This window comes from Quercus lobata, chromosome 1 (assembly GCF_001633185.2).
Source record: "Quercus lobata isolate SW786 chromosome 1, ValleyOak3.0 Primary Assembly, whole genome shotgun sequence".
Lineage (NCBI taxonomy): Eukaryota > Viridiplantae > Streptophyta > Magnoliopsida > Fagales > Fagaceae > Quercus > Quercus lobata.
This window is the reverse complement of record NC_044904.1, coordinates 45,691,835-45,706,116: the sequence shown is the minus strand read 5'-3', so window position 1 is coordinate 45,706,116 and position 14,282 is coordinate 45,691,835. Positions and strand designations below refer to the sequence as shown.

At 36.1% G+C, this 14,282-nt stretch overlaps 1 protein-coding gene across 1 annotated transcript; it reads right to left on the bottom strand.

Annotated features, from left to right (window-relative positions):
- Positions 1-3,345: 3,345 nt before the first annotated feature.
- On the bottom strand, positions 3,346-3,834 carry LOC115954743 (uncharacterized mitochondrial protein AtMg01250-like). Its single transcript, XM_031072675.1, has one exon. The coding sequence runs from the start codon at positions 3,832-3,834 to the stop codon at positions 3,346-3,348; it is 489 nt and encodes a 162-aa protein (XP_030928535.1).
- Between the last annotated feature and the right edge of the window lie 10,448 nt (positions 3,835-14,282).

The window sequence follows — 14,282 nt, the reverse complement described above, 5'->3', positions numbered from 1 at the left end:
CGGTTGACCGGACTGCTTCAAGGAATTGTATTCCTTTCTATCACCTTATCTCAAGGATTTTGAAGCTTAAATGTATGCATCCCTCGAAAGATGAGCGCCCATATCCAAGGCCAAGTCCAATTAATATCTGCACTCTCCATGCAAGCATGAGTCACACCAAGAAGAATACCAAGCAAGAAAGTCATGCTACTCAGGAAAGCTCAAGCTCTACCTCCCATGTTTATGATGAATAGCTAGACAACATCATGGCTACTCTCCAAGAGATCACTACCAAAATATCCGGACTAGCTACCATCATGCACTCCCAACACATTCATTTCGACACCAACTTCACATCTCTCCAGACTCAAATGGACCAAATTCAGAGGAAGCTAGAGGAACATGAAGACTAGCTATTCCATGACAAAAAGGGGGAGATGGTGTCGTTGATAGGGGGAGTGTAGTGATAGGGGGAGGAGAAGCTAGTAACTATTGTTTGGTTTATTGTTTTATTGCTTTCATTTAAAGCTTTAGTACTCTGCTTTTAATTTCAGTTTATATTTAGTAGTTGTATTTATCTCAATGCTTTGTAGCATTTTTTTGTTCTTTTAAGATATTGCTAATATGTCTTAAGTACCTCACACTTGTACCCTAGTAGGATCTTGTATCCTAAATGCATATACTTCATGTATTTTGCATTGGTTGTGTGTTGGACATGTAATTGATCATTGTGGTTGGTCTTCATTGCATTGCATGTCTAGATGAGCATTTACTAGTTAAATGTTCATTGTAGTCATTCTTTAATGATTGTTCTTGTATGATCAAGATATGCTTACATGTTTTATAGTGTTTACAAACTTGATCGCATTTTACTTGCTCATGTACGTACCATGTATTCAACTTGTCATAGGCTTAATGAAAGTTTTGTTTGTGTGCAAGTGTTTTAGGTTACATGTATATATGTGCAAGTACTTCACAGCTTGTAGATTAGAGGTGGGTGAGTTTTGCCACTGTTCCCACACTCACGTTTAAGTCTAGAGTCTGTTTTAGGGGTTTTGTCAAGGAATAGCCAAAGGGGGAGATTGTAAAGTTGTAATTTACAACTATATGTTTTGTTGGCTTTAATTCCATGCCAAATTTGATTGTAATTTTATTCAATATTCTATACCCTATATTTATTGTGGGATTTAAGTGAAAGGGTTGTGTGATAGAGAGAGAGAGTGTGAAGACTCAAGCAATTGAAGACAAAAGAGTTTTTACAGGTAGCTCGCGACTAAGCATCCCATAAAATGATGCATGTGCCCTGCACATGACTGGAATGCGAAGAGTCAGGACAAATGGAGACTGCTGTGTTTCACGAGTAGCTCACGGGTAAGGCCTTCCCGCGAGACACTCGTGAAATATTTTGTTTTGCCAGACTGTGCTATCTGATACACACTTTCTGTACCCACACTATATATACCCACATTACCCACAAAATTTGAGGAGTGCTTTAGAGAGAAAACCCTAGCCACAAACCTTGAGAGTTAGAGATTGCCATACCCACATTTCTCTACACAATTGCTTGTGGATTTTCCTCAACTCCTACCTCTCAATTTCCATACCATTGAGAGGTTGATAACACAAACACTTACCACACCCTTTCAGAGTGTTCAGTGAGGTTTTGGTGCTGTTGGGAAGCATTGGAAGAAGCCAAGGATGGCAGATGCAACATAAAGCTTGTTGCGGGATCCAGAGAGCTAGACAAGACACGGTTCCGAGAAGCCTTGTTGGAGTAGGAGCTTGGAGGGTCTCTTGCTAACCAATGTATCCCAACTAATTTTCTAGTGGATCGATTACCGCTTGGAGGGCAGCAAAGAGGTTTTTCGCTGAGTTATTCGGTTTCCTCTTCGATAACACATCAGCGTGTTATCTTGTGTTTGCATTCTTCTTCCCTACTCTTTTACCTTTCATTTTACTGTTATGTTATAATGTTTATGGGTTAGAGTAGCTTGTTTGTTTATCCACTCACATTTACTCTATTCTGCACTTAGTATTAAGTTAAAGTAAAATCAATCGAGCCGTAACTTTAATTTGGGGGTCTAAATAGCTCTTGTGTTTTCACACATTTTCAAGCATTCAGGTGCCATATTGTCCAAACAGTCATCGCAAATAGTTCTGGTTAGCCATGGTTATCAAGGATCAATGAAAGCAATTCTTGGAAGTTCACAAAACCGAACCTATTTCATTGACCCCAACCTGGCAACTCCGACCAAACCTGATCCAATTCTGTGCACGACCATAGTGCATGTTAGCCAGATTCTTCCTTAACAGAGCATTGATCACATAGCATGGGGATAGGGATGGAGCGTCGTCTCAAATTAACCTTGGTTGGAATGGGATCTTTGCATGCCCTCCACATGAAGTTCTTTATTTTATTCGTGACAAAGCCTCCAAACCTTTTTCCAGAAGCTTGTATTGAGTTGTACATCAGTAAAAGGAGGGCCATCATGTAACTCCTCGAGAAACCTATACCTAGATTTACAGGTGTAGTTCCTATGTTGAGTAAATGGCCAAAACATCTCATCTGCACAAGCTATCCGAGCCAAAGGAATTCTTTTTATCAAGGCAGCTTCATTTGGGGAGAATAAACCATCAATCATACTTGAATTCCAAGACCGTGTGTCAGCATCAATCAATAATTCCACCATTGCATTTTCCATAGGCTCAAAAGGAGGAGAAATTCGAGTTGGATATTTGGTTGGCAGCCAATTGTGCTACCAAATTTTAACTGAGCAGCCATCACCTATACTCCACCTCACACCTTTCTTAATCACCTCCCTACCATAGAGAATTCTCTTCCACGCATATGATGCCCCACTTGATTCCATAGCTTCCATGATTGAGCAATTTGGAAAGAACCTGGCGTCAAAAAATTTGTAAAAGAGTGAATTTTTCTCATGTAATAACCCCCTATGCTTGCATGGCTAAGAGGGAGTCATTGTAAAGGGCTAAATAACAAAAGTCCAAACCCCCAACCATCTTGGATTTTGTCATATCATCCCACTTGAGCCAATGAATTTTCCGTGAGTCTCCACGTTGCCCCCACCAAAACCTTCTTATCAATACATCGATCTCATTGCACAACCTAATAGGTAGTTTGAAACATCCCATTGCATAAGTAGGTATTGCTTGAATAACCGACTTTATCAAAACCTCCCTTCCTGCTTATGATAATAGTTTTCCTTTTCACCCTTACAACTTCCTCCACACCCTTTCTTTTATGTAATTGAAGCTAGCCTTTTTACGTCTCCCAATCAAAGAGGGGAGACCCAAATACTTCTCATAATTATGCTCCTCTCGGACCCCTAAAATATTTTTAATAATCTACCTTGATCCTTCATCAACTGTTCCATTAAAAAAGAGTGTCGTTTTGTCCCTATTCACCTTTTGACCAGACACATTCTTATAATTGGAAAGTAAGTCCATCACCTTGTCACACTCCCTAGGGGTTGCTCTGCAAAACAAAAGGCTATCATCTGCAAAAAATAGGTGAGTGAGTTTAGGCCCTCGTCTACAAAGTGCAAAGCTAGTAATGTCACCACTATTTGCATCTTGTCGGATGAGACCATGTAGGCCCCCCGTGCAAAGAAGAAATAGAAAGGAGGAGAGGGGGTCTCCTTGTCTAAGCCCTCTTGACAGAGTAATAAGCCCTTTAGGTTCACCATTGACCAACACAGAATAAGTCACAGTTTTTACACAAGTCATAATCAATCCCACCCATCTTTCATTAAAGCCCATCTTCATCATCAATTTTTCCAAAAAATTCCATTCAACTTGATCATAAGCTTTGCTCATGTCCAGTTTCAAGGCCATGTAACATGAGGAGCCAGATTTATAATTTTTCATGCAATGTAATGTTTCAAAGACAATCAAGATATTATCCATAAGAAGACGGTCATTGACAAAGGCAAATTGGTGTTCGGTGATATTGAAGGGAGCAATTTTTTAATGAATTGGCCAAGACTTTGGAAAATAATTTGTAAAGGAAATTACACAGGCTAATGGGGGGATAATCAATTACATATTTTGGCTCTTTTTTCTTGGGAATGAGTGTGATGTGGGTATGGTTTAAAGGATAAGGTAAAGTACTTGAGTTCAGCCAAGTAAGCATAGATTGAGTTATATCACCTTCCACCATTGGCCAATAGTGTTGAAAGAACAAAGGAGGCATCCCATCGGGGCTGGGAGCTTTCAAAGGTCCCTTTTGTTTCAAGGCATCAACAACTTCTGAGGCTCTAAGTTGCTCATTTAATTGGCTGTTCATACTTGTTGTAATCACAAGAGTGAGGTTGGTCTAGATTATAGGTGGTGAAAAGCTCTTGGTAGTAATCTGTGATAATAGTTGCAATGTTCTCAATATTTTCTGTCCATACATTGGCCGAATCATATAAACCCAGCAAGCTATTTTTTCTGAACCGATGAGATGCCCATGTGTGGAAATATTTGGTGTTGCCATCTCCCTTGCTCAACCATTGGATCCACGCCCTTTGCTTCCACATTCTAGTTTCTTGGTCCAGCAAAGTGTTTATCTCCACCTTCAAGCTCCTAACCCGAGTGTTATCCCCACTTCTAATAGCCAAATCTTCCTCCTCCAGTAATTGTTTCCTCTTTTTATTAAGCTCCCTTCGAACATTACCAAAAACATTATGGTTCCACCACGTCAAATCCTTCTCACATTGCATCACTTTGTTGATCATAGCCCTATCGGAATCAGTGTTAGCACATGACTTCCATGCTGCCTCCACGACTTCCCCACACCTGCTATTAGAGAGCCACATTTCTTCAAAGTGAATTTTTCTTTTCTTTTTTTGAGAGGGCAGATCAATACCTGATGGGTTTATTAGTAATGGACAATGATCATATGACAAACAAGGAAGGTGATGGATTCAAGTTCCTGGATATCTCAAGAACCATGAGTTTGTGGCTAGGCCTCGGGCAAGCCGCTCCCAAATAGATTGGCCATTTGTGAAATGCTTGCACCATGTAAATCTTGGACCGATAAACCCCAAGTCCATGAAGCCACACTCATCGATGATATTTCTAAACAACTGCATCTGATTATGATTCCTTGGTGCTCCTCCAATTTTCTCATCTTGCCTTGTAATCTCATTAAAGTCGCCAGCACAAAGCCACGAAATAGTTGGGTATGTATTCAATGCACTGAGCTTCGACCATGCCTCATGTCTCCTCCATGTTACTGGTTCTCCATAAAAGCAGGTGAAATGCCAAGCTTGTTCTATATACCTATCAACAAAAGCATCATTGTAGTATTTGGAGGAGTTAACTATAGATAGATTGATTGAGTCTTTCCACAAAAGCACCAAATTGCCCCCTCAATTCTCACTTGGTACTGACCATCTATTATTGAAATCAAAATATCTTAGCACAACTCAAGCCCAGCATCATCTGTCCATGTTTCAGCCAGGAACAAGACAGAGGGATCTTTTGCCCAAATGTAATCTCGAAGATCTCGAATTGTACGTGGGTTCCCAAGCCAACGACAATTCCACACTCAAAGACTCATTGTGACTGGCAGGGCTGATGCTCAGCCTCTACCAATTCAGTTTTTGCAATTTCATCAGCAACAGCAACCCCTCATTTTTTACTGGGTAAACCATTAGGGATATCTGAACTTTTAATGGATCTCTTTTTTGGATTTCCTCCCACAAGTATAGAAGCTTCTCTTCCAAAAAAATTTTGGTCGTGTCTTCAATCTGCCCTGCCTCCCTTTGCTCCTGATGCGGCGTTGGTTTCTATAATCTTGCCACCACAGCAGCATTAACTCCTTTTGGCTCTGTAACCCTATTATTTGGCATGGAAAATTTTTCCTTATCTGGAGTATTAATAGTTCGTGCCAATAATATCTCATCATTATCCTTTATTTTTTCCAAAAAGTCTCCTCATTTAATACCTCCACCAAAATAGAAGGTGCATTAATTGGGTTGGACTCATTAATATTTGGCATGGACTTTGGCAATGCAAAATCCTCAAAATTATGGGCACTGAAACCAGATCCAGCTGTGTGACTGAAGGCAGCATTAATGAGGGATTCAAACAAGGATTTGTAACTGCTGTAACGTCCACGTGCACTATGTCAACACTGCTGGCCTCTGTCGAGCTTGTTGTATTCCTCCCTTCATTCCCAGTCTCCGCCATATCACTCCCTATTGGGCGAGAATGGTTTTGCTCATAGTACCCAGGCACATAGATAACTCCTTTCCTTGCTATCCGATAAGGTGAGGCTTTGAGAGATAAGGTGAATTGTTGCTCTGACACCTGTAATGTACCCTTACTTTGGATCTATCGCTTATAGCACTTATCATCATGGTTCAGTCTGCCACACCAATAGCACAGATTCGACAGACGAACACTTGAATGCAACCCATCTTTTTTCCCCACTTTCAAGTGTGACTACCCTTCCACGACATAATGGAAGATTGATATCCATAGTGACGCGAACTCGAATAGAGTTACCACCATCCTCATTCATTTCCCCCATAGACTTGTGTACCTCCCCTACTGTCTCACACATACGTTCTACCACCTTCTAAGTCATATACCAAATTGGTATGTTATGTACCTGCACCCAAAACATAGCTCTGCTAAAATCAAGGTCTTGGATTGGTGTATCGTTAATGTACCTCTACAAAACTACCAAGTGTTTATCGAAACTCCATGGTTGATTCTGAATTATTTTTCGACATTCACAGAGGAGTTAAAGACAAAGAGAACGATATGGTTACTAAGGTTTCGAATGCTGAAACCATCTGTCGATCTCCAAATCTGTTTGAAAGTTCTTGCCACAATATCCATATTCAAGAAACAAGGGGTCATAAATTTTTCCGCTAGAATGAATTCCTGAGATCGTTGTTCTCTTTAGAGGTCGAAGTCTGAGTGTTCCCTCTCAGAGAGAGACATGTTTCTCCAAGTATCTGTGACTTCCTCCATAGTAAACGACGTAAAATGAGTAATAGGCTTCACACAAAAGAAAAGGTGTTTCCCCAACCCCACGACAAAAAACCCCACAAGCTCCACAGATACACTTGATATCCCTGGAAAGACAAAGAACAAACACAAAACAAAACACTCCTTCGTATAGAAGGGACAAACAACTTCTACTGCTTAAGACAAGAAGGAATATCCCACTTGCTTAACATCTACATGAGTCCATTTTAAAATATGCAATTAGATGCAATTTATAATTCCTACATGCTAAATATGGTCATTATTATATTTTGTTAACTCCTAAAAAAGCTTTGTAAGAATATTCTTTAATAGAGCCAATTGTTTATGCTTATGTATATTGTTTTATATAATATATATATGTATATTATTTTACTTATTAACTAAATTTATTTCACTGTGCATTTTTTAAATAAGATATGAATAATTAACTTCTAGAACATAATATACTTTTTCATTGAAATTTATATTTTAACTAATAATAAGTTTGATTCTCAAAAAAAAAATAATAATAATAATAATCTATATATATATATATATATATATAAAACCGAAACTTTTGAAGTTCCCACAATTTTCCACGTCAGTATTTATTTTTTTATTTTTTTAATTTGATTTATATGTTTTGATTTTTTTTCCAACCCATTTACTCACGTCAGCATTATTAATTTAAAAATAAAAACTAATAAATCTCATTATTTCCTCACCAAACACGCATTACAAAACCGGTACTTCTTCAAAACCTAAACATAAAAACGATACTTCTTCAAAATCTCTCCTCTTCTCACATGCACATCACCTTCCCCTAAACCTAAAACTCACCCTTTCGTTCCCCAAAATCAAAACCCAAATCTCAGATTCTCCCACCGCCGCCGCCACCACGGATTGCTACCACCACGAATCACTGCCACTACATCTTTTGGTTTTCCTGTATTATGCAACTCATTCTCTACCTGTTATTGTTTTTAATTGAAAATCAAACTCCATACCCATTGCCCAGGTACGCTTGCTTTCCTCTTTCTCTTTTCTCTGAATTTAAATTTGTCAATTGAAACCAAACAAAGGAAAGGCAGCTTACTTAATTATGAAAACAGGGGAAATATTTCTCTTTTTTTTTTCTTTTTTTTTTTTTTTTTTTTTTTTTTTTTTTTTTTCAAAATCTGATTTAGGTTTTGGTATTGTGGTCTGATTGGTTTTGATTTAGGAAGAACAGATGCTTGACATTGATTTGTAAAGCCTTTGCTCTTTTTAGTTAGGGTTATTTTAGGTAGGGTACCGATGGTTGTTTTTCTTTGATTTTTTAAATACTCCATTTAAATTATTTAACAAATTTACCATTTTTGACTCATATATTTGTTTCATGTTGACCCATAAAGTTCATTTTGATGTTGAGATTGGTGGAAAGCCTGCTGGTAATGCTCTATTCCATTACATTTATTTTTTGTAAAAAAAAGAGACTTGCTTTGTTGGAAAAAAAAAATGGGTATTTTAGTTTTATATTGTAGAAGTATTTTGCCAATTCCATGTTGGAATTGGCCGTGAGTAATGGGTATCAAAAGTTGTGAAATTTAAGGATATAGTGTTGTTAGAGGAACTGTGATCATGGTTAATATGATACTCTTTAAATCTTTATAATCTGTCATCTTTCAGGTCGAATTTTGATGGGTCTTTTTGGGAAGGCAGTTCCGAAAACCGTAGGTATGATTGTGTATCATCTGTTTTGAAAACACTGGATTAGATGATAGATACAATACATCATCCTTTCAAACTTAATACATTATATGATTATTGACTTTTGCACCCTTCATTTTGGATTGCAAATGCCTAAAAGAGGTATTGTATCATGTTTGAAATTTCACCTCAGTATCAGAGGATGTAGCTAACTAGTGCCTATAATCTCTCTCTGATTTGTTTCATTTGTTTCTCTTTTATTTTTTCGGGCCTCAAACTCAGACCTTATCCTCTCTCTCTCTATTCTCAGCCAAATCCATCACCATTCTCAATTTGCTTCTGTTGCTGATGTTGCATAAGGTAATGTTTTGTATTCAATTCTTTATTATATAATATTTTCTCAAATTTAGTCAGTGTTTTGAAACTTAGAGCAATTCTTTTCTTATTGCTATTTGATTACAATTTAGATGTCATGAAGTCAAACTTAATTTGTGTTGATAAAATTGTTGATCAATCGATTATAGTTATGCTTGATGCTCTATTCATTCTCTAACATAACATATCAAAGTTGTGTCAATGAATTTATGGTTGCAGGGCTTCTTAGTTGGTGTTCTTTGAATTGTGGTTAGCCCATGATAGGAAACTTGATGGGATCTGGAATATGAATGATTAATTTTAGGGTCTGTGGTTTAGTTGTTGCTTTAGTTAAATTTATATCCCACAATGTAAGTTCGACAATGCCTTGGCTAATCATGCCAAGGAGTTATGGAACCTATACACTTGGAATATTTTCAATAAAATTCTATCACTTTTGATTAATAATAATAATAATAATAATAATAATATTAACTATTTAGTTTAACTCAGTTTTGTCATTTCTAAAGAATAAAGGGAGGATATTTAACCCAAGGTAAGATTTTATTCCACAATTTTCTTCTTTCTAAACTCTAGAACCTACACCTTTTATGGTTTCTAGACCTTTCCCTTCCCTTTAAAAGACCCAGTTCTTGCTTTAACTCTTTGTTTGTAGTCTTTGTAATTTTAACCATAACATCATGAACTACAATGTCTCAAGTCTAGCCTTTGTTTAGTATGAACATGTGACTGTGACTGTTTTTTTTTTATTTTATTTTTTTTTGTTTATTTCTCTACGGTTTTGATTATAAATACATTTCCTCTATAGTTTTGCAGGGTTGTTCTGTCACTATATTCTCCCCCAAGGTTTTTTCCCTTTTAACTCACACCCTTTTAACTTTCATTATTAAATACCAATCTTTTTATAGATCATCTGCATCTTTATTTATTTATTTATTTAGGGTTGTTTTTTATTTTGGAAGACCACACAGATTTTGACTTTTTTTTTTTTTTTTTGGATTGTTTTTTTGTTTGGAAGACTGCACAAATTTTGACAACACTACCAAGCCACAAAGCCTTTGTGAACTGCACTCAGGCATGCCTTTAGTTTTGGTTTGGCATAAACTTGAAACAAATGCCATAAATATCTAGATTTTTTCCTTTTGTATTCTTAATGTTTGAATAAAACCATATAGTACAATTTAAACATGTTTCATATAAGCTTTTGAGGTCTCAGGTCATGTTGTATTTATATATGGCAAAAGATAGTACCATTTTCCACCTTAGCACAATTCGTATTGGTCTTTTATTTATAACTTGGATATATTGAAGTTTTTTTGTGTGTGAATAATCAATTTTTATAGAAATATTGAACTTTTTTAATAATTCAATAGTTGGGGTGGGGTTGTTATGAAATTTATTGACATTAAGAGTGTTTGGGGTTTTACATTGTAAATCTTTGTTGAATTAGTATAATTTGGTGTTATACTTGATACTAATTTGAAGAAGTTGAGAAAAGAGAAGAGCCTAAGAAAGGGAGGAAATACATTCTTGAAAAGCATTGGATAAAGCTTGAAAATGTAAGCATAATTGTATATTTATTCTATTTATTGGTTCTTTTGGGACAAAATGGGCTTCTACCCTTTTCAGGAAAATTAATTAGCCTTTTGCCCTTTTTCCCAAACTAAATAGGGAAATGCCCCTCTTTTGAAAATCAACTTTTTCAAAATCGAGTTAAGTCCTATAGTGACGTTTTCAAGGACTTATAGTGGCGTTTTTAAGGACTTATAGTGGCGTTTTGTAACTTGATATCCATAAAATCGAGTTATAGGCAATTTTATTGCCTATAACTCGATTTTATGGATATCAAGTTATAAAACGTCACTATAAGTTCTTAAAACGTCACTATAGGTCTTTAAAAACGCCACTATAGGGCTCCAGAAATTTTTTTTTTTTTTAACTCGATTTTGAAAAAGTCGATTTTCAAAAGAGGGACATTTCCCTATTTAGTTTGGGAAAAATGGCAAAAAGCTAATTAATTTGCCAGAAAAGGGAAAAAGCCCATTTTGTCCGGTTCTTTTGTAATACTTATTAAACCAAATGTAAGAGCACATTATGATTATTGTAATATATTACTTCATAATATTTGTATTTATCTCATTTTTAATATTACTTCATAATATTACATGTTTCATCTTATATTAGTGCCAATTTAGCTTTTAATAATTGAAATTTGAGAAATGTTTAGACCTAAACATGTTAACATTTGATTTAAAACAATCCCGTACATCACACGGGTTAGCGACTAGTAATAATAATAATAATAAGTTTCTATATGAAAATTTAACTTTTAAATAGATTTCAAATGGGAATTAAATAGAATGAGTTAGAAGTAGTTTTGATCAAGTAATTTTAGATGGACTTAATCTCATTGATGGAATTCCTTTGCCTTCTAATGATTTTGGAAAGGTAGAAAAACTTTGTGTTTCGGTCCCCCTCCTTCATCCAAAGATCCCTTGACTTTTTGCCGCCATTTGAGATCATCTCTTTCTAGCCATTCCTCTATTTCCAACATAAGGACTGCTTCCCTCTCCAAGTTAGCTTGTGTAGGTTCCTTTGATTAAATTTCCTCTATCATCTTTTTCAACTTTTCGATCCTAGTTTGCGTATAAATGAAACATCTTTTATTCTAGAAATTTAAATCTTGGCACACCTTCCTCTGCATTCTTGCCAAGGTAAAACTTTAAGACCCTTCCACAGTATTATTCCATGCTGATTCAACAACCAAAGTTCTTGATTCATCCCTTGTTCAAAGCTAAAGGTTTGATTCACTTTGGTGTTATCCAAATGTGCATCGAGAAAAATTGGGCAATGATCTGAGGACGGAGCAACCAAATGGCATACTCCAGCTCTGGGAAATAATGTTTGCCACTCCAGGTCACAAATAGAGCGATCCAATCTCTCTTTTATAATAGCAGGCCCTGAACACCGTTTTGACCAAGTATAGTGAGGAAGATACTATAGATCAATAGCACCATTGTTGAACATAAACATCTTGAGAAGTCTTGTAGACCAGCCTCCCACTGACTTGCCACCCATTTATCCTTGCTGCTACTAATGCAATTTAAATACCCAATAATAAGACATGGGATCATCTAATTTCAATAATTGATTTAGGAGGCCCATAGACTGCAAATAGCATCCGCACCTCGATAGTTCCAAGCTAAATTCCTCATGGCGAGAGGTGGCGCATGATAAGGCTTGCCTCCTCCTTGGCCATTTGGACTTTATCGAGGGAGAAGGATGAAGCATAACAACAATTATTCTCATTGTCACAAACTCCAATAATATGACCTAACAGATAGACTGTTGTTATTTCCCATCCTTATCGTTCTAGGTCGGCGTTTTGGGGAAACATTATTTGATTTTGGAGTATAAGAGGAGTTTTGGTTAAGGGAGAAGATTGGTTACTGCTGGAGTGGAGTGGATGAACATGAGAGAATTTGGGGGCTGAAACTTGTTGGTTTGGATGGGAGCTAATATTTCAGAGTCTATTAATTAGCTTTTTTTTTTTTTTTTTTTTTTTTTTTTTTTTTTTTTTTACACTAGAAACTTCATGTTTAACAGATGGGCTAGTTCTTATTTTGGGCTTGGAGTTAATTTTGGCAGTTATGATTAGGGATGTCCACGAGTCGGGCAGATCCGATTTAGGGTGCACCCGCTACTCAATCCGAATCATTTAGGTTGAGAATCTTCTCACCCATTGCTGACCGGTAGAACCTTGTAAACCATATAAAACTTTACTTGAATTTAACGGTAGGGTATCAGTCAGATATTGAGTTAGCAAAATCAAATCTTGCATCTCCACTAATCATGCAAATGGCAAAGTCAAAGAGCAATAGTATTCCCAAAAATACATTCAGATTTAAGTGGAAAGAAGGTTGTACTAATCTATATATAAAATAATAGGTGAAGCAGAGAGAGTGTGAAATTGAATTCCAAATTAGAACTTTAATTTTGTGCTATGTGTCTAGAATCTGAAATTGAAGTTGAATTTTGCATCATGTGGCTAAATGTATGTGGGCTCATTCTCATTAAAACCACTTCTATGTATCGGGTCAAGTGAGTTACTGTGTTAATTAAGTTTTTTCTTGATTTTGTAGTCAAACGTGAAAACCAAAGAGATGAATATCGGTGATAAGAACTTGGTTTGGGTATATTGTATAATTTCCAAAAAGATAGCAAAGCCAGAGTTTGCATCTTTGTTATAAATTGCTTACAAAGTTTGCATCTTTATATTTGTTATAAATTGCTAATATGTGATTAGATGCATATTATGCCTAAAATTCACTATTCTTATATTTGGTTTTTTGTTCAGGTTTGGCACATATAACAATGAAGAAAGCACTGCTGTGGACCGATGGATGATACTTTTTGCAGGCTGCAAAGGAACTTAGTGATCAATGGAATCTCACGCGAATTGGAGAGGACCTGGCTGTAGGTGTCTGGATGGCAGATGTGAGTCACTATGTTTTTAAAATGTTCAGTGAAGGTAAAGGTTATGAACAATGTAAATTTTCCGGAGAGAGATTTATTATTCTATATTTACGTAAGTTTGGTCGCCTTCTTGGAGTGGATCACTCCACCCTGTCTTTCTACTGGAATTTTTTATTCAAATTGTTACAATTTAATTCGAAATTTAATTTGAATTTTCCTATTATTGTTACTATCATATATTATCATTCCAATTGTTCAATTAGAATATAAAATTGGAGTCCAATTTTACTATACATGTGTACAATCTAATTATTTTTAATTTTGTTGTCATGTGCAGAAACCAATGAGATGAAATTAATAACACATTAAACACTCATGCTTTGGGAATCGGTAGTACCAATCTAAATCCATTGGACCTGCTTCGTGATAATACAACTATGAAGGATGTATAAAAACACGCACAAACCCCTCTCTCTATAAAAAGAGATTGGAGAGAATTTCTTTTATCAGTCATGGAACTTCAGAGGTTTTTTCTTCACACAAAATGCCCATCATGTTACAAAATGACCCATCGTAAAACTACAAAATGAGTACAACTTTGAGGGTTTTTTTTTTTTTTTTTTTAATTTTTTAAGCTGCGAAAATTTCAATCACCAATAGAGATTGAAGATTCAAAAGTGTGAATGGATCTTTTGGATAAACATTGTCACCAAGGTTCATCTTTCTGTGTAAAATATATATACTGCTAAGTTTTGTTAATGAAATTTTCTGGTTAA